We start from the raw sequence: 20,597 nt of genomic DNA on the forward strand, positions 1-20,597 counted from the left end.
CCAGCTCCTGAAAAGAGTTTTTGAGAGAAGTGCTACCATCTTGATCACCACTGTCTGGTACACACTGGTGACCGACAGTCCCTTGTGGACTGAAAGAATGTATGGCTGCCATTCACGGAAGTTAGGCAATGAGCCAAGTTTACAAAGCAGCTAATGAGGGCATGGCTCTCCCTGGAATCAGGCTGCCTCAGATGATGGCTACCCTTCTCTCACACACCCTCTTTCCATCCTGATTCCTTCCTGTTTCTGCTGTTGTCCACCCGCAACCTGCTCCGGCCCTGCCATGTGAGAGAGTCTGCCTTGTGTCCATTCCCTGAACTGCCCATCCCACTGTAGCTGGTCCTGATTTGGATGGGTGTGAGAAGAAAGGCATCATACCATTCCAGAACTTTCTCTGTGATGGGATGGCTTCCAGTCCATTGCACTTGTCCCCTAGGTCCTCTGAGCACCCCTGCCCTCCTCCAGTCTAGCCAGCCCTCCAGCCTCAGCTCCTGCCAGTCTCCTCCATCCCCAGGATTCAGCTGCAAGAGCCTCCTGGCCCTCACCTAGAGCGTCACAGTTCTCCTTCCTCCTGTCTGCATATAGGCTGTTCTCTGTGCTTCCAGCATCTTCTGTGTGCACTTCATCCCTTGTCTCTGGTCCCTGAGCAGTTCCCCCGTGGTGCATTTGGGGGGCATCCCAGCTCTGATGCCCTGTGATGCACCCAGTGGGCAAACCCAGAGGCAACGGCCCATGTGCAGAGGGAGAACTTTAATCACTAAGGGAACAAATTCAAGCAGCGCATCAGGAGAGGGTGTGGCGAGTCTCCAGGTGCCGGGGAGCCGCTCTTTGGCAAACCCAGTCAAAGTGGCTTGTTCTTCGCCCTACACGAAGTGGCTCGTGAAGCTCAGATACTGCCCAGGACACTGGTCAGGTTGGAGGTATGAGCCCCCTACTCTGGGCTTCCCAACTGGTGGGCAGGTGGAACCCCTTCCCTCGCTTCCCCCAGGCTTCCAGAGCCTTGGGTTTGTTCTGGAAGATGAGTGGGTGGGCAAGACCAGGGATGCTGGTTCTGAGAGGCATATAGAACCTCTGAGAAAAAGAGTTTTCCTATTTGTGACTTCAAAGGGGCATGGCGGGGGCAGGGCATGGAGAGGAGCAGGCTGGACAGGCCGGAGCCGTGGGTGAGGCCTTGGGCGAGTCCCTGCCTTGCCTACCGCTTAGGAGAGTTTCTCAGGCTCACCCTATCCTGCTGGGGGTCCACTGTTACACCCTTGATGAGGGTCATTAGCAAAGCTCTTCAAGAGGGGAGGATGAGAGATGACTCGGACCCACGTAGGACTCAATCTTTTGTGTTAAAAGAGGGAGAAAATTGGAACACATATGTGCATATGTTGGTATGACAGTTGGGAAGAAGCTGTCATCAGTGGTACCCTGAGGGGAGTGGACACTGGACTGGGGGGTGGGCAGTGGTGGGGGGCAGAGACATCTTACTGTCTGTGTTTACCAGTGTATTTGAACCAGGCGCATGTACTCAAACTTTTAGGTAAAAAGCAACAGCAATACAACAGAAATATTCGTGAAAAGAGAAGATAGCTAGAACGGGAGGTGGCCGAGGCTCCCTTTGGGGAGGGACAGAGTGGGGAATCCATCTCTGGGGACCCCTCAGTGGGGAACCCCTCCCAGGCCAGCGAGGGTCCCAGGTCAGGGAGTGAATTTGGTTCTGCCCGCGACCAGAGCCATAGCGACAACTTAAAAGGGGGTCACAGTCAGTTCTGTCAACCCCTTTGCCCATGCCCTGGGGGGCCAGGTGACCTCCCCACAGTCACACAGGGTTGCTATTTCTGCAGAGATGACCATATGCTTGGATGAATGACCCAGACCAACTTCGGGAAGTTTCGATTCCTGTAGAAACCCAAAAGTCACTGCATGCCCGTGCTTTGGTCTCTAATGGGATCTCCTGCTCCCTGTGCCCCTCTGTGTGTGGGCAGCAGTTCCACATCCTAATCCGCCAGAAGGGCTGGGAGTCCGGATAGTGTTTTCTCTACACTGGCTGTCCCTTGGTGACGCCCGGCTTTTCCACAAGCTTCTTAACACCCCTGCAAGCGCCCTGCTGCGCTCCTTGTACCCCCACGAACCCCACCTGCTTTTTGGAAGCTGAGTGAGCAAGAGAGGTCCCAGCAGGGAGATTTTTTTCCTGGAAAGAGGCTCCCCCTGCCCCATTCTGGTTCTACTCAGTGGGGAGGGACCCCCTCCGCAAGGCCTCTCTCCAGACCAGCCCTGAGAGCCACTTGAAAAGCATCTTGGTCCCACCCCCCTCATTTTACTGATGAGGAAGCCAAGCCCCAGAGAGGGAAGTGGCTCTCTCAGGAGCAGGCTGGTCACCAAGCTGGGAGGACAAATGACGTCTCGCAGCTCACTCAGCTGCACTGGACCCCCAGCAGGTAACAGCGCCACCCACCCCCCTTGGGGCCACTTACTAAAACCCAGGCACAGAGCCACGGACTGACCTGGCTTTCCCGGACAGCAGGTAACTTTCCTGAGGCCAGCGGTGCCTCCGTGGTCTGGGTTCTGTCCAGACCTGCGCAGACCCAGCATCCCCGATGGCCGGAGGGCCAGCAGCCCAGCAGCCCCCACAGAGTCTCTGTGAAAATAGCAACGGCAAGCAGAGGACTCCTGGTATTAGTGACATTTCCTACCAACCCTCAATTTCCTCCTGATTTGACTCAAGGTTGCAGCTTCTTGCTGGGGTGGAGAGATCTCACGGTAGGTAGCCCAGGAGCTTTCCCCAGGGGAGCTCGGCTTGCGTGCCATCACCTCCTGCTGGCCTGGCTGCCTGCTCTCCTGGAACCCGGCCTGGAAAGCACCCACAGCCCAAGATGACACACTCGAAGGAATCACCTGACAGCCCACAAGCAACGGGCTCCAGGCAGGCCACAGCTGGGCTTTGGATCCCCGGCCAGCCCCTTACCAGTTGTGTAGACTTCCCTGGCCTTGTTGTACCTCTCTGGAGAATGGGAGTCATGATGGTGTTTTTTTTTTTTTGCCCCTCATGGGGCTCTTGAGAGCAGTGAGTGATGGAAGTGCTCGATCGTGCAGGAAGCAAGAGGGCAGCTTTGACTGCTCTGATGTGTTATGACTGGATTATTTCCTATGGGTACCCCTATGGTACCCTGACGGACGGCCCCATTAGGCCATGGTGATGCAGGTAGATCAGAGAAGTGGGCATTTGAAGAAAAGAATGAAGTTCTTAGGAGGGGAGGGGAGAGTCTGCGGAGAAAGAAGAGATGTTAAGTGGAACTGGGCATGTCAGGAAGTGAGGAAGAGGGAACTGGGGGGCTCCTGGTTATATTGGATGCTTGGGCTGGTGATGCTGATGGGGAGCTGGGGTGGGAGTGGGGAAGATAAAGGAGAGACTCAGTGTGAGCGCCAGTGAGACCCCTCACCACCTGTTTGCTCTTGGGTAGACTCTAGCTTCTCTGAGCCTCACTGTCCTCATCTGTAAAATGGGCATGATTATAACAACAGTCCAGGAGGGTGCCAAGTTCCCATTGCAGAGCACTTAGCACAGGGACAGCCACATCTCAAGTCCCTGAACTGAAACCCCCGCTCCCCCAACTTCACTCCAACCCGCGAGGCTCAGGATACAGCTCCAGCAAAATCTTGGAGTCTGGGAGATTCTGTGTGGTCTGTCCCCTCTGTGTCCTGTTCCTTTTTGCATCGTGTCTCCTAGAAGCCTAGCTCAGGTGTAGACAGACGGCTTTATTTACACTACGGTGTTAGTGGCAGATAACCACATCCAAGTAAATATTTATATTCTAACCGTGGACTTCAGTGCCTCACCCCCAAAGGAGATGGGAACTGCCAGCAAGGAACCTGGATGGCACTGGTCCAGGGGAGTGCTCCTCCTAAAACTACAACCCTTGGGCTGTATACCAGCTGTGCTCAGTCATGGCTGGACCTTCCTTTTCTTAGGTGGTTCATACCACAGTGCTCCGTGTGGATGAGGAGTCTGGCAGCAAAAGAGAGGGGGATGGGGATCCTTCTCAGCCCACAAACCTCGTAAAGTTCCCCTCTTACTGTTGCTGGTGTTTCTGAAAAGTCTGTCTGCTGCTGGAAGAAGGGTTGGCTTGGTCTGAGCCGCACAGCTGGGTTCAGGGGCCGAGGCTGTGCGTAACAGCTCTGGGGCTGCCCTGGGTGGGAGCCGGGCCCAGGCAGCTGCAGGAATCAGAGCCCAGAGCCTGACCGGACAGCAGGAAGAGAGCCAGCTCAGGGAGGCCACGGGCTCCCCGCTCGCTGTTCGGAGGAGAGAACCCAGAACCCAGATGGAGGCCCCACAGCCAGAAAGAGCCAGGAACCGAAGCCTCTGGACTACCAGGCCTGTCCCTCTTCACACACAGACTATTTCCTCTCCTCTTCACCAAATACAAGAAAGTGTTAATATATTGAGAGAAGATTCCATTTCAGCGTTGGAAAAAAAAAAAAAAATCCTTCCGTATGTGTGAATCCCCCTGACAACATTCTGGATAAACAGATCTCCTACCTTTGCTTACATACCTCTGGTGATAGAGAGCTCACTATATAGCAAGGCTGCTCTGTCTGTTCTCAGATACTCCGTTAGCAAGGCAGGTCCATCTCTGTGGCATCTGGAGCCTGCTCTGTGAAGTCATACAGGGGAGCATGTCTTGAGCACTGGGGGATGCTAAAATGTCTATTCTTTTATAGATCATGAGCAACTCGAGTCCTTTCCCCATATTCTCCTGGGCTGTGGCTCTCTAGCCTTCCACAGGCAGCCCCAGCAGAAAGACAGTCCCCGGCACGCAGGTGATCAGAGTGGTGCAAAGGCCACTGTCACGCCAAGTTCCTCTTCTAGATCCTCTAATAGAGCCTGGTTCCTCTCATTTGTCGCCATCTTTCCTGTTTGCGAGAATACTTAAGAACTCCCATTTCCCTGTAAGCCGTGACTGCCTCTGTGTTTTGTGTATACATAAATAAAAGAAGAACAAATTCTTTTCCAATATTTCAGTAATGTAGTTCCGATTTTATCCGTGACTCACACATTATTTAAGAGACCATTTAAGAGATTGCTTAAAAGTACCAATGATCTATTATTAATGTCACGGTGTTCAACAAGTAGTTGTGCTTTCTTTAGGGTCTGAGGCACAGAAGATAGACTTGCCATTGTCTTGGAGACCAGGGCTGGGCCCAGGAATGGCATCCGTTTAGTGAAAAGATCCTTGTCGTCTCCCAAAGAAAGCATAGTCCCTTGATTTATGATTTGGTCCTCACCGATCTGCCTTTTTAATTGGCCTAGGAGGAGTTCGAAATTTCTGTGTACTTGATGATGATACTCGAGGAAGGAGGACGAAGGTCTCTACCTACAATTATATTTCTATTTCTACTTCTTTTTGCATTTCTGGCATGTTCTGTATGGAAATACGTTATGCATTTCCTTGCTATGCACCTTGGAACAGAAATTAAGTATTTTATGTTTTAATTATTCATTGTAACTTTTACCTCTGTAAAGTCTCTGTGTTACTCTCTCAATTCTTTTTATGAGACAAAAATTACTTAGTCATATTCTCTTTTTTTTTTCCCTAGAGTTCTGTGTGCCTGATAAGCCAAAATTGCCCTATCATTTTACTCTGTCCATGCCTTTTTTTTTTTTTTTCCCCTCTGTGTTTCTTATGTGGGGGTGGGGGGAAAGGTCTGGACTTTTTTAATGAATGCCCCTTTTCAGAGGGAGTGTTAACACGGTCAGGGAGTGCTGTAATTCTATTACGTAATTGTTACATTTGTGTAAACCTCCTCGGGGTTACCCCTGCTGTCTACACAGAAACATGGTAGTTTTTCACATTTAGTTTCTATTGTGCATTTTCTCTTCCTTGTGTCCCTTTACAATAGACAAGATAATTAAACCTGAAAAATCCGATCTAGAAAATATGTAAGTTTTCACTCCAGCATTTGTTTCTCTTTACAGCTGTCCAAGCTTTGGGAGGATTTATGTAAATAACTTCCCTTCCCTTGACCCTCTCTTCATGGTTAATCTGCATTTTGAATGTCTTTTTGTGTCAGTCTTCATTCACTCTTCATGTTAGGCACAATTTTTATGATGTGATGGCTGACCTGTGGACAGATGAAGACTTTTTTAAAAAAAATCACCAATCAGGTTCTTGTGGTCATTGCTCATCTCTGAGGTAGCAGCTGCGCTCTCATCTGTCACTTCCAATTCTGTCATGCCTTGTCCCCACGTCCCTCAGATGCTGTCTGTTGAAATGTTCATCCTCGGCCCCGCAACACTGATGTCTCGCCAGCTGAGCACGGGTTAGACCAATGCCGTCTTTTAAATTTTAAGTGAACCTCACTCCTGCCTCTGCCATGCCTCAAACACTCTCCCAGATTTTTCTTCTTTTAAGAGAAAGTCAAAAGCTGTTCTTATTTTTCTCCTTTTCTCCCAGCATTTATTACAACTTAAAAAATTAAATTGTTTTCATATCATCATTAATTAGAAAAATATACACACGGTGGGGGGGGAGAGGAGAGAGAGAGAGGGTGATTTAAAAGACTGAATACGTTGGGGCATCTGGGTGGCTCAGTGGGTTAAGCATCTGTCTTCGGCTCAGGTCATGATCTTAGGGTCCTGTGATAGAGCCTCACTTCAGGCTCTCTGCTCTGCAGGGAGCCTGCTTCCCCCTCTCTCTGCCTGCCTCTCTGCCTACTTGTGATCTCTGTCTATCAAATACAAAAATTTTTTTAAAATCTTTAAAAGAAATTTAAAAAACTGAATAGGGGGCGCCTAGGTGGTTCAGTGGGTTAAGCCTCTGCCTTTGGTGTGGGTCGTGATCCTAGGGTCCTGGGATTAATCCGGGCTCTCTGCTCAGTGGGGAGTCTGTTTCCTCCTCTCTCTCTGCCTGCCTCTCTGCCTACTGTGATCTCTCTCTGTCAAATAAATAAAAACTTTAAAAAAAGAAAAAAAGACTGAATAAATACCCACCATCTAACTGTTAGAATGCAACCAATGTTGGACATATGGAAATTTTTTTCTAGGTTTTTTTTTTTTCCCTGTATGTGGGTTTTTTTTCTTAAATCATAGTTGAAGTCATTCTGAATGTATCGTTCTGTAGTTTGTGGGTTTTTTACTTAACACAGTCAGCATAAACATAACATAATCAGACAGAAAAATTTTCCATTGAGTAGATTTACCATCGTGAAATTAAGCTCTGGGTGGCATTTAAAAATGTGTGTGTGTTTTTTTGCTAGCAGAAAAAATGTTCAGGTAAACACATTTTCTGTACACGACTTTTTTTGCTTTTCCTGATTTACTTAAAGTAAATTTTTAATGACTGGGTAAAAGATTAATAAGGTTTTTCTGACTTTTTCTCTAAGTTATCAAATCTAGAAGCTGTGTACACTCACCAGCATATCGATGACTGTTTCATAGAACCCTTACTAGCTTCTTTGTTGAAATGATGAGCAAAAATTTTATCTCGTTGTAAATCCTCTTCTGGGAACTCTCCGTCCTTTGCCTGTTTGTCTCCTGAGGATCTTTGTATCATATAGTTTTTATACTCTTCATAAAGAAAGAACATCATTCATCTGATGTTTCTGTGTATTTTTCCCCCCTGGTATATTACTTGATGTGAAAATATATTTTTTTAAAGATTTTATTTATGTATTTGAGAGACAGTGAGAGAGAGCATGAGCGAGGAGAAGGTCAGAGGGAGAAGCAGACTCCCCATGGAGCTGGGAGCCTGATGCAGGACTCGATCCCGGGGTTCCGGGATCATGACCTGAGCCTAAGGCAGTTGTCCAACCAACTGAGCCACCCAGGCGTCCCTGATGTGAAAATATTTTAACAAAATGTTAAAAAGAAGGTTTCTACATATGGTGGTCAGAATATTCCCAACATCATTTCTGCCTTTCTTTCTTTTTTTTAATGGAAGACTTTGTTCTTGATAGGGAGATAATTCATTTTGGTAACTGTTTCTTGGATACTGGAGAAAAAATTATCTGCCCCCGGAAGCTTCTTTCCTTCTCTCCGTCCACAGATGTCAGACCTGCTCTCCCCTGAATCCTACACAGGCATTTGTCTCTCCAACATGGAATCCTGTCTAAGCATCGCTTCCCAGCCTCCCACCCCCACGCCAGTGGATCCCTGAGTTGACTGGCTCAGGACCTATCTGTGGCAACAGGTCAAGTGAGGGGAGCTTGCTAGTTCCTGCCACAAGGGGACTGGCTTTTACTGGCAGCCCATCTTTGAGAAAAATAACTTTTTTTATCTCTCGCTGCAGCCTGAATCCTTTTTATCTTATTCCAGAGAAGTTCCTGGTCTTTTTTTAAAAAAGAAGACTTTCAAAAAGATGGTTTCCTTGAACTTTCAAAGGGAATTCAGAGGATTAATTTTTCAGATTTTCTGCTTACTCTGCCATGAGATGGAAGTATTTTTTTTTCCAAACTAATTTCTTTTTGCCAATCCATAGAGTGCTTTCTCTAACTTCAAAGATTACCTTTTGAAAAGTTCCCATTTGAAGTCTGTCAGTAATTCAGATGTGACCTTTGGGATGGTCTGGGTGGAGAACACTGAGGGCTAAGTTGTGCCTTTTTCCATACATCCATCTGGTACCATCGAGTCAGAGAAGCCCCGGCATCCGTCAGACCATTTTTTTCCATCCTTTTTTTTTTTAAGTTTTTTTTTTTTTTTTTTTATTCATTTGTGAAACAGAGGGAGAGAAAGAACATGAGCAGTGGGGGAGGCAGAAGGAGAAGCAGGCTCTTCCCTGAGCAAGCAGCCCGAGCAGAACTCCATCTCAGGACCCTGAGATCATAACCTGAGCCAAAGGCAGACAATTAATTGACTGAGCCACCCTGGCACTCCAGGTGGGGGAGGCCTTCTTTAAGTAAAGGAATACAAAGCTAGCTATAAAGCTACTCTAGAATGAGAATGAGAAAATAAATCGCAGTGAATTCCAATTTTAAGAATTGACAGATACTACAGACAGAAAAATAGTGTTTTTATTAATTGGCTGCTTTGTGCACTTCATAGGAGACTTTTAAAAAAAGATTTATTTATTTATGAAGATTTTATTTATTTATTTGACAGAGAGAGAGAGAGAGATCAGAAGTAGGCAGAGAGAGAGAAGGAAACAGGTTCCCTGCTAAGCAGAGAGCCCGACAGGGGACTCAATTCCAGGACTCTGAGATCATGACCTGAGCTGAAGGCAGAGGCTTTAACCCACTAAGCCACTCAGGCACCCCTCATAGGGGCCTTTTTAAATTTTTGTTTTACGCCTTTGATTGCCTCTACATATATGACCATGAGTTCGTAGTGTTTTCTACAGAGAGAAAAGGAAATGAGTCCTTCTTGTAACGTATTTGATCAAATTTAGTCAAATTTAAAAATGCCCAAAGCCTTCTTTCCCCAAGGTTTTCAAGGGAGCCATGCTGATGAGAAATAGCAGCAGAATGGGGCTTCTCTTGCTGATTGAAATCCGTGTAGCAAAGAAATAAGTCATGGGGATGCTCTCTGTGGAAATTTTTGTTTCCCAGTAAAACCCTATGAAACCTGAATGTTCGTCAATAGGCTGTTGGCTAAATGGGTTGAGGTATCCCCACACAACAGGATGTAAGTGTGCCATTAAGAAGAAAAAGCCTATTCATACACGCTGATGTGGAAACAATTTCCAAGAATCGTTACAAAGTGAAAAAGCAAGGGGCAGTGCTATGGGTGTAATATTTTCTAAATGTAAAGAAACATCGTGTGTGTGTGTGTGTGTGTGTGTGTGTGTATCCTTGGAAAATTTCTGGAAAAATATGTACAGAACTGTTAACCACAGTTGTCTCTGGAAACCGAGGCCCTGGGGTACCTTGGAGGCTTGCATCTTTCTTTCTTTCTTTCTTTCTTTCTTTCTTTCTTTCTTTCTTTCTCACTCTTTCTTTCCTTCCTTCCCTCCTTTCTTCCTTCTTTCTTTCTCTTTCGGTACTGTCTGAAGATCTTATTGAATGCATAGGATATTTTCTCAATAATAATAATAATAAAAACTAGCTGGATAACAGATACTCAGCAAATGACTGCATTGGTTGCTAGTGCAGGATTCTTGGTAAAGGGCGATGTTGGCCCCTTCTCTCTGCTGTGCCCACGTTTTGGGCCCCCGCCCCTGCTGCCAGGAAGTCCTTGAGGGCAGGAGAGGCGCAGTGAGCCTCCCAGGGCTAGCGTGACTGGCCTCTCCTATGCAGGGGCCCTGTGTGCTCCTGGGCCTGGCACAGACCAGCCGCTGTGAAAGGAGAGGTGTGCGCATGGAGTCTGGGTCATCTGAATTCTCTGTCCAGCCTCGTTGGTTCTGGAGGTCTGGGTCAAGTGAACATCTCCTGGGTTTGATCTACTCCAGGGCCACTGTTAAGGGACTGAATGTTTGTGTCCCATCCCCCTTCCCAAATTCACATGCAGAAATCTAAACACCTACCCCTCTCCCCAACCCAAGGTGGTGGTATTAGGAGATGGGGCAGTTTGGGAGGTGATCAAGACTCATGAATGGGATTAGCGCTCTTAGAAAAGAGACCCCAGAGAGCCCTCTTGTTCTCTTTCTGCCCTTGGCAGAGGGCCCTCCTCCAAACGTGCTGGTTCTCTGAGCTCCAACCCGGACCAATGCGGCAACCTTCCAGGATGTGGGTGGCAGAGAGCAGAGGGACAGTGTGCAAAGAGGGTCTGGGTCCTGGAAACAGCCTTTGAATTCCTGATCAAGCCATAGCTCAGGTCGGCCCTGCCCTGGTTAGTTTTTCAATTACATGAAACGGTCCTTTGCTGAAGCCATTCTGGGCCAGGGTCTGGACTTTCAACAGGAGTTCTGATTGAAAACAAGGGACAGATGTTCACACACACTTCCGTTTTTGTAAAAGAGAAAGACTTGCGTACACCTGTGCATGCGTGAGCACCTGTGTGTGAGAGAGAGAGTTTGGAATGAAATACACAAAAAGGTAACAGCCCTTATAACTGGGCAGCAGGATTAGAGGCAATTTTCTTTCTAGCATTTTCTAATTGTGATTCAGTGGGCACAAATGACTGTGTGATACAGTCCTTTGGATCTGTCGCCTGTAGAGAGCGAGAGGGACTTCATCTCCTGTGTTGTTGGTATTGTAGGAAAAAACATGAGCCTGCAGCTCAACAAGAACCAGAGCTGCTCCTTCGATGAGGTGGATGAGCTGATGAAAACCGTGCAGCTGGCCGTCCACATCCCCACGTTTCTCCTGGGCCTTCTCCTCAATGCATTGGCCATCCGAGGCTTCAGCTCCTTCCTGAAGAAGAGGTGGCCGGATTACGCCGCCACCTCCATCTACATGATCAACCTGGCTGTCTTCGACCTGCTGCTGGTGCTGTCCCTTCCGTTCAAGATGGCGCTGTCCAACGTGCGTGCCACCCCTCCTTTCTTCTGTACCTTGGTGGAGTGCTTCTACTTCGTCAGCATGTACGGGAGCGTCTTCACCATCTGCTTCATTAGTCTGGATCGATTCTTGGCCATCCAGTACCCGTTCCTGGTCAGCCATCTCCGGTCCCCGAGGAAGATCCTGGGGATCTGTGGCACCATCTGGGTCCTGGTGTGGGCCGGGAGCATCCCGATCTACAGCTTCCACGGGAAGGTGGAGAAGTACACGTGCTTCCACAACATGTCCGATGGCACCTGGAGCGCCAAGGTCTTCTTCCCCCTTGAGGTCTTCGGCTTCCTTCTTCCCATGGGCGTCATAGGTTTCTGTTCCTCCAGGAGCATCTGCATCCTGGTTGGCCGTCGGGACCTCACCCAGGACTGGGTCCAGAAGAAGGCCTGCATCTGGACGATCGCAGCCAGTCTGGCTGTCTTCGTGGTCTCCTTTCTTCCCATCCACCTGGGCTTCTTCTTGCAGTTCCTGGTGCGGAACGGCTTCATCGTGGAGTGCAGCTCCAAGCAGAGCATCAGCTTGTTCTTGCAGTTGTCCATGTGTTTCTCCAATGTCAACTGCTGCCTCGACGTCTTCTGCTACTACTTTGTCATTAAAGAGCTCCGCATGGACATCATGGCCCCCCGGCCTTCCAGGGCCCAGCTTGTCCTCCAGGATACCATGACCACCAGGGGCTAAGGAAAGACTGATGCAGAGGAAGGAAACCCCAGCCCCAGATTCTGATAGCAGATACCCTGTTGCAAGGTTTCTGATGTGATGGACGAATGTGGCACATTACTGGTACGCTTTCCCTTTTGATGCTCACTGAACACGGTCTTTGCTCATTGTGTCCCAAAGACCTTTCCCCCGCACCCAGACAGCTCAACATAAATCACCCAGTATTTCAGAGTCCCTGAAGGACCTGAGAACCATGTGAATTCTTTACTTCTGCGTGAGGCAGGAGAATTGAAAAGATGGAGACCATCTGAGCGAGGCTGTTTCCCAGCTCCCCCCATCCTTCTGTTAGACTGGGAGATTCTGGAAAGGAAGAGAGGGGCGTTAGGAGAGAGAACCAAGATGGTTGGTCAAGGAGACTTGTAGTTCTCCGTCCCTTCTCAGGCTCTGGAGGCCAGTAACTTCACAGCTAGCGGGGGTGATGAGAGCAGAACAAGGACATACAGAGAGCCCCACGTTTCCTACGGGGAAGAAAGGCCCAGAAAGCCAGCCAGGCCTTCTTATGCCCACAAGAAGGCAGCAGAAGGATGAGGGAAGCTGAGGTGAACCGGGCCATGGTGAAACTATAGCTTGTGATTGACAAGCCTAGGAGAGGGGACTTTCCTGAGCGTGACCGGCTTGCTACCTTGAACGGACTAGGAGGCTGTTCGTGAGGCTGTTTCACCGAGAACGAGGAGAAACAGGCTTGACTGGGGTCCACCAGAGGAGAATAAGGACCCTGTGCCTGTCTCGCCCACCCGAGTCCTGTCTGGGCGGCTGGCCGGGTGGCACTGTCCACAGGACTGTCCCTCTCCAGGGACTGGGAGGGAGAAGACGAGCCAGCCGGGGATCGGAGAAACCATTTGATGGCACGCAGCTCCTGGCGGTTCCTGGCTGGAGACTGTCAACCGTGGAAATCACGATCCAGCCCTGGCTTCTCGAATGATCTCGAAGAGGGTCTGCCGAGACCACCGCAAGCCTTCTGATGACTCAGGCTGCTCCAGAGAGCCGACCGATTACAAGGATGAACTGTGGGGTGGTTTGGCAAGACAGGGTGAGTGGGATGAGATGTAAGAGGTGAGCTTCGTGTGAAAAAGGGGGAGGTCTGGAGGAAGCAAAGAACCACTTTCTACCTGTAGGTAAAGAAGCTTCCACCGCTAAGTGGTGGACGGAAGGTAGGGTGGCAGGGTGGCGGGGAAGAGGGTGGTTTGGGTAAAAGCCTGACAGGAGGCGGAGGCGGAGGCGGAGGCGGAGATCAGGCGATAACCCCAGGCTTGCAGCTCCGGGGCTCCTGTGAAGGGGGTGTGTGTGGAGGGACGGGGAGGAAGGATGGAGGGCAGAGCTGCTTCCTGCTTGAGAATCCCCGGCTCGACAGAGGGCCATCCAAGGCTGGAGCCTCTCTACCTCCTGCTTCAGTCACAGCTGACTTGGTGGTCAGGGCAGGAAAGGGCGAGGAAGCAAGTGTCAATGCTGGGGTGGAAATGGGTGCAGAGGTGTGATCCCAGCCAGGATCAGAGACTCCCGCCCTGCAGGCTGGGCCTCCAGGAGGCAGCAGCCCAGGGCAGGAGTCCTGCAGACCCAGCCGCCCCAAGGTGCCTGCAGCGCCATGGCCATCCGGCCCAGAGGCTCTAAGGAAGCCAGGCTGTTACATACAGCAGATGCTGGTGCCAGATGGGGCCCATGGATGTGTGCGGTCAGCCCACTCCTCCAGTTTCTGTCTCTGCACTGGGGGCCCATCATGAGGTGCTCACATCTCCTCGTGTACTTCAGGCCAGACAGGCTTCCTAAGAAGAGGAGACAGCAGTGCCCTGACCACCTGTCATGCCTGTGATGTTCATAAACATAAAATTTTGTCTCATGGGTAGTCTGCCCCTGCCAGAGCTGGGTGACAGAGGAGGCAGGAGAGAAGGAGAGGTCCATGAGTGGTGTAAGTCCTTGGAGGGGGACAGCAGTATCAGGTCGGTGTGGTGACTGTGGGCTTGTTGGGGAGCCCTGGAGACCCCCTGACTGATGCCAACACACTGGGGAAGAACACAGGCCTCTTCTCTCTCTCCTTGCAGACCCCTCCTGGTCTGCAAGTCGCAGAGGACTCATCGGGGCCTGTGGGAGTGGGTTTGGACCCAGGACCTCTGGCCAGGCTGCTCTGCCGGGGGCTTCACACTCAGTCCAGTGGGCATGGAAGGGGCAGAGGTCAGGGCCAGGGTTAAGGCTGGGTGCTGAGGCATCCAGGGGCCCTCTCCTGCCAGCAAGGGGCGGTCAGTGAGTTGTGGAACTCTGAGCTCAGCCTGTGGAAATGGCTGAAATGCCTGTTGGTAAAGGAGGCTTGGGGACATTGTTCGGCTGTCAGCGTGACCATAGTTTTCCTCCCAGTCTGGAAAAAGCCAAGAGATACTTGTAATAGGTACATGCGTGAAAGTAGCACAATTTATTGGGAAAATGATCCGATCAAACGGATTTGCCAAATAAATGGATTTCTATGGTGCTGTGTGACGTGGTCATGGGGAGTTCTCGGGCAGCCCTGGCTCCAGGGGAGAGCCGGCCGCTGAAGGCCCTTGCCTGAGACTGCTCCCAGCGCAGCTCCCTACACCCCTACACCCACTTGTGTACTTGGCTCCTTGTGGCAGCAGCTGGGCCGCAGAGAACCCCCACCCCCAGGCCCAGCTGCTGTCCCTCCAGGACTGAGCCCGCCACACCCACTCCCTCCATCATGTCCCACTACTATCGTGACGATGGAGCTGCTTCCAAGGGCCCGGGCTCCTTTTACAGACATTGTGTGGCCCAGCATAGGTGGCCTGCTGACCCCCAATGGGCGAAAGACACAGGGCCAGCCCCCCAGAGGTCCTTCGCTGTGCCCCCTCCCTTCACCAACTATCTGTGGTGTGAGTCTGACTCTCCCAGGTTAAATCTGAGTTTTCTGTCATGGCTCCTGACGTGAGAATCCTGCTCGCCTATCCAGAGCTTCTGGAGAATGGGAGCTCTTAGGGGCTGGCCCAGACCACCTCTTTCTCCTAAATTCCCCACAACCTCGGGCATAGCTAAGCTGCGGCCTGGGTGCTGCGGGCTGGCTGGGGACATCCCCACCCTGGACAGTTGCTATGTGTCTCCTCTCAGCACTCAAATCCATATTTTGGAGTCCTAACCCCCAGTATGACAGTATTTGGAAATGGGGCCTTTGGGACATACTTTGTTTTAGATGAGGTCCTGAGCTTGGAGCCTTCACAACGGGATTGGTGTCCTTATGGAAGAGCCACCAGAGTTTTTTTTTGCTTTTTTCTCCTCCACTGCATGCACGGAGAAAGGCTGTGTTGAGGACGTGAGGAGAAGGTGGCCATTTGCAACCCAAGGAGGGAGCCCTCAGTGGTACCTCCATCCTGGACGCCCAGCCTCCAGAACAGTGAGACATACTCCTGTTGTCAAAGTCTGTGGTATCTTGTTACGACAGGCCAAGAAGATCAATGCCACAGCCATCTCCTCTGACCCAGGAGCCACCTTCCGTCTGGGCCGTGTCCCCTCCACAGCAGGACTGACCTTCCTTTAGGGATATCAGCCCCCAGGGGACATTTGACAGGCAGAATGCTGGTCCGTGAGCTCCATGGTCCTCTTGCATCCCTCTCTGTGGAGCCTGTGAAACTGAAAGACCACAGCCTTGTAGCAAGTTGCCACAAATAAAGCCTAACTGCAAAGCTGCTTGAAAAGGCTGAGGGCTGGCAGGTGACCATGGAGACCAGCAGAGGCTAAAAGAGCTTCAATTAATAGGTCGGTGAGGAGAGCCTGGTATGCAGAGCCGTCTCGGGGTAGGGACACAGGCATCTGCACTCAGGTACCACGTGGAGATGGGGGAGATTCCCACATGGAACTGTCTTCCAGTTCCATGGGAACTGGCGGGAGCCCTGCTGCTTAGGGGACGGGGGCTCAAGACCCAGAAGAGTAGCACTTTGCGGGGTGGGGGGTTGGAAACGCCCCCTACAACCACCATCACAGCCCCTTCTCCCCTTTTCCCACCTGCAGCTGGCTTCCCCGTGAGCCCAGGACGCACCTCCTTGAACGGGTCTCTGTGGGAGTGTGGGCGGCAGGGCTCGGAGTGTGGGTCTTGAAGCAGGACACAAGGATGCCCCTCCCCCTGGCCAGTTTGAGCCTGAGCATCCCATCCCCTACCAAGAGCCTGCAAGATGTGTCCTCTCCACAAAGCCGCCGCCGGCCCCTTGCTCAGGAGCTGCAACCTGAGTGTGGGCTCTGTGCTTTGAAGTCTTGGAAGGAAGATTTGAAGCTTTGTCACTTCAAAGCCTGATGTCGGTTCTGCTTGGTGGAGGGGCCCCGACTTCACCTGGAGGCCTCAGACAGCCTTTGTTCTTCGGGGACCATCACCGGGGCAAGCGTCACCAAGATGCTCCCTTTGAGGGGAAGCTGTTGAGACAGAGGTTCCGGGGGACACCTGCAGTCACGCAACAAAGCCCATCCCCCAGTGACAGACCTGTTCTCCAAGGACAGCTCGGGCTGTACCTCCGTGTCAGTGACGGTGACAAGTCTGTGTGTCCAGGGGAGGCCACAGAGGATGGAGGAGAGATACGCAGGAATCGGATGGCCCTAGGCTCCAAGATCCTAGGATCCCAGCGGCTTCTCATGGACGGTGTCTTCCCCATGGCATGATGCTGACTTGGGGACCATACCGTGTCCAGGAACCCAGGGATTGTGTGGGAGGTTTGGGGCCAAACCACAGCTCTGTTGGTGGGTGGTGGGGTTTCCCCGCAGGGCAGACAGGCCTTCCGAACTAGAGGCCTGGCCCCACATTGGTGGGGAAACCTCGCCCTCCACAGGGAGCACTGGGTTCCCATCTCTGGGTGTGGCCACCTCTGGGGACGGATATGGGCCCTTTTGCTTGGTTTTTCCTCCGTTTTCTGTAAGTCTTGGGCTTGGACTTCAAGGGGCAGCTGGAGCTGAATTCTCATGGATGGGAATCCAGCATGTGCCGCCACGTGGGGCATGGCCGAAAGGAGACGTGTGGGGAATTTGGCAGGAGGAGAACCCAGAAATACCTGAGGAGGATAGCCCAGCAGAAGAATGGACTCCCTGCCTTGAGGGCCTCAGAGCAGCGAGACAGTGGGTCCTCCTTGAAGGGGGCCTGGATGCACCCCATAAGTTGCGCCCAGAGGAGAGCAGGCAGAATGCTGGGTGAACAGCTCACGCCACTCATCTGGATCTACTCTGGGAGGAGAGGTTGGGGATGCATATGTGGCTAAGCCTGAGACATAGAGAGGCCGAGTCTCAGTCAGGGTGGGAAGCCACAGAGGGCGGAGTGAGTGGCCTCCTTCTGGGAAGGAATGCAGAATGTGGAATGGGAAGGTAGACAGAGTCCCTGAGATCAAAGAGAGCCGGGGACCTTGGTGCCCAAGTGTGGAGCCTTTAGACAAGTCAGACCCAGTGTCTTTGCCTCGAAGTGCCTTGGAGACTTTCCGAGGGCATGAGTTGGTTCAGGGCAGAGCCCCAACTTGAGGGGGCAGGGAGCCGGTGGTGGGCTTTCTCAGCACTCAGCTGGTGGTCTTCAGCTTCCGGGACCTGGCAGGCACTGGAGGTTAGCGGAGAGAGCCTCAGGGCCAGTGACAGGAATGATTTGATTCCATGGACAAGGCCGCACATCACCTCCCCACGCCTCCCACCTCCCTCAGGAAGGGGACTGAATGTGTGTGTCCCGCCCCCCAAATTCATATGTTGAAATCCTCACCTCCAATAGGATGAAACTAGGAGGGGGGGCCTTTGGGAGGTGATTAGGTCATGAGGACCCTGAGGAGAGACCATAAGAACCCCTTGCTCCTCCTGTCACGTGACAACACAGCAAGGAATCATAGTCTGTGAAGAGAGAGGGCTGTCCACAGATCCCGGCCATGCTGGCACCTGGATCTTGTACTTCCGGCCTCCAGAACTGTGGAAAAATAAATGGCTGTTGTTGAAGGCCCCAGCCTGTGGTGTTATGCTACAGCAGCCTGAAATAAGACGGGACCTAGTGTAGCAAGGAGTTGTTTATGAGATTGAGAAAATGTTATTTACCAAAACCCCCCTGCAGGAAAACAAACAAACAAACAAACAAACAAAAACTTATTTGGGAAAGCCCCTGGGGGTGAAAGTGGGAGAAGCTGTTCCAAGAGAGGATTTATTGCTTCAGAAAGGGAGGAAGGAAGAAAGGAGACCAGGGGTGGCCAGGGAGCCGGAAAGAACCAGAAGGATGGCAGAGGGCACGTGTCACCTGGAAAATCTCTAGTAAATGATGGAAAGTTGTGCAGTGCCCATCATGAGCAGATGTGCAAACAGGGATGGGAGGCTTGGCAGCCGGCAGCTGATTATCAGCCCAGGAGTGTGTGGCTGTCACAGGGCTGGCTCTCTTCCCCCTCAAGGCTGTGACACTGGGGTCCCAGTCAGGCTTATCCAAGCCTGCAAGGGGCAGGTAGCTGGGGTGACTCCGGGAGACGGAAGGTTGCTCGGTGCCTGTGGGATCAGAGCAGCTCACGGGCTGACCATTGGACTCCCCAAGACTATCTTCCTCTTTTGGCCAGAGCTGGCCATGACCCTGAGCTGCACTCAGCCCCGGGCTCCCAAGGTCTTGGAGACAGCCAGACTGAGAATGAGGAAAGCTCAGGAGCTGGGTCAAAAGGTCAAGGCTGACTCCCTGCTCCAGCCCTGACCTTGCTTTCCTATGGCCAGCGACACACTTCAGCTCTGCCTAGGAGGTAGCCACCCATGCAAAATATCTGGCTCTGGTGAGGGCTCAATACATAGAATTTATTTCAAATTCGAATTGAAATTATTTTGAATTCGAATTGAATTAGAATTGTGGCGAGTTCCTCTTTTTAAAAAAGGAAGAAGTGGTGGCTAGTTGCTGTCAGTGTAGGCCACAGGTCAGTTTGTACCATGGATACCTCCTGCAGTCTGGAGAGGCTTGTGGGCTTTCCCCAGGATAGCAGTTTTATTATTTTTAAAATTTTTAATATTTATATAAATATAAATTAATATTAATATTTTATATTATTAATATTATTTTTATATTCATTTTATTATTTTTAAGGATTTATTTATTTATTTGAGAGAGCACGGGAGCAGAGGGAGGAGCAGAGGGAGAGGCAGAGAGAGAATCTCAAGCAGACTCCCCACTCAGAGCCCCGTGCAGGGCTTGGTCCCATAACCCTGAAATGGAGCCGAAATCAAGAGTCCAATACCCAACCAACTAAGCCATCCAGGGGTCCCCAGGCTAGAAGTTTTAAAGGCATAAAGTAAGATGTATAAGATCACTAAGGAAACCCAATATACTGAAATACAGTCACCAAAATTTAAAAATTGTGATATGGCCACAGGTGCACTTCTGTTTTCGGGCCTTGCTTAAGAAGGTCTGGTAGCAGGCTTAATAGCTATATAATTTGGGGTCAGCGATGAGCGGAGCTGAAACAATATTTTGAAATCTCAGCAGCAGCTGTGGAGTGATGTGACATTTGCTGTGACTTCTGTTGGTGGCAAAGTCCCAGGGACCGTCTCCATGACTGCAGTGTGATGCCTGCTCACATTGTGGAAGGAAATGACACTTTCAATTAGCAATTAGTGAAAATAAGTGTGTAATGGTTTTCCCCAGCCAGTTCCTGACTCTTCTGAGTTCGATGCCTGACCTCCAGGTTAAGAACTCCTGCTTTAGGGACGCCTGGGTGGCTCAGCTGGTTAAGCGGCTGCCTTCGGCTCGGGTCATGATCCCAGCATCCTGGGGTCGAGTCCCACATCGGACTCCTTGCTTGGCGGGAAGCCTGCTTCTCCCTTTGCCTCTGCCTGCCACTCTGTCTGCCTGTGCTCACACTCTCTCCCTCTCTCTCTGACAAATAAATAAGTAAAATCTTAACAACAACAACAACAAAAGAAAAAAAATCCCTCCTGCTTTAGGCAGAGTACCTGGAAACAGATGTTCTTCCTCAGGAGAAGGATCACCTGTGTGCCCTCTTGGGTACACAAATGTGGGCCACCAGAGTGCCATTCTTTTCCTCTTGGGGTTGTAAGCACTGGGGCTCAGCAGAAACTGGTCGTCACCGGCTGGTGTGTAGCCCCTTAAGGTGCGGGTCGTTCTGACAGGAGAGACACCCGTATCTCCAGCTCTGATCTCCGATAGGCAGAGCTGGGCGCACTCTGTCAGGTGTGCTAGGGGTGACCCAAGGAGCAGTGGCAGGGAAGAACAGTCTGGCCGTCAAAGTAAGTCACCTTGAGTAAAGGGGGGAGGCTGACATGCTGTTCGCACTTCAAAGGGTGGGGGGCTGAGGGGCGCATGGAATGTGGATGACGCAGGAGATCCCTTCCCACCCAGCCACCCTGCCTGGAGGATGGTGTTTTAGGAAATAACGAACCGAAGGGGCCGCGGAGACCGCTGGGCGAGCAAGCTTCCACAGTGACACCTAGTGGCAGCAGGAGGCAACGGCAGCCGTGGGTTCTTGGGATCCTGCTTCTCCTTGTGGTGTGAGGAAGCCAAGCCGACCCCT

General features: G+C 51.1%; 1 protein-coding gene across 2 annotated transcripts in view; it reads left to right on the forward strand.

The window, feature by feature from the left end:
• Positions 1 to 14,578, forward strand: part of GPR55 (G protein-coupled receptor 55) — a 37,430-nt gene extending 22,852 nt beyond the window's left edge. The window contains exons 1-2 of one of the 2 annotated variants that reach the window (XM_059167742.1): positions 2,324 to 2,423; positions 11,114 to 14,578. In XM_059167742.1, the coding sequence (XP_059023725.1) occupies positions 2,381 to 2,423; positions 11,114 to 12,084 (1,014 nt within the window). In that variant the 5' untranslated portion in view covers positions 2,324 to 2,380 and the 3' untranslated portion in view covers positions 12,085 to 14,578. Of the gene's footprint in view, positions 1 to 2,323; positions 2,424 to 11,113 lie in introns of those variants that run through there. The other variant, XM_059167743.1, reaches the window with a different exon arrangement.
• The last annotated feature ends 6,019 nt before the right edge of the window (positions 14,579 to 20,597 follow it).

This window comes from Mustela lutreola, chromosome 3 (assembly GCF_030435805.1).
Source record: "Mustela lutreola isolate mMusLut2 chromosome 3, mMusLut2.pri, whole genome shotgun sequence".
Classification (NCBI taxonomy): Eukaryota; Metazoa; Chordata; class Mammalia; order Carnivora; family Mustelidae; genus Mustela; species Mustela lutreola.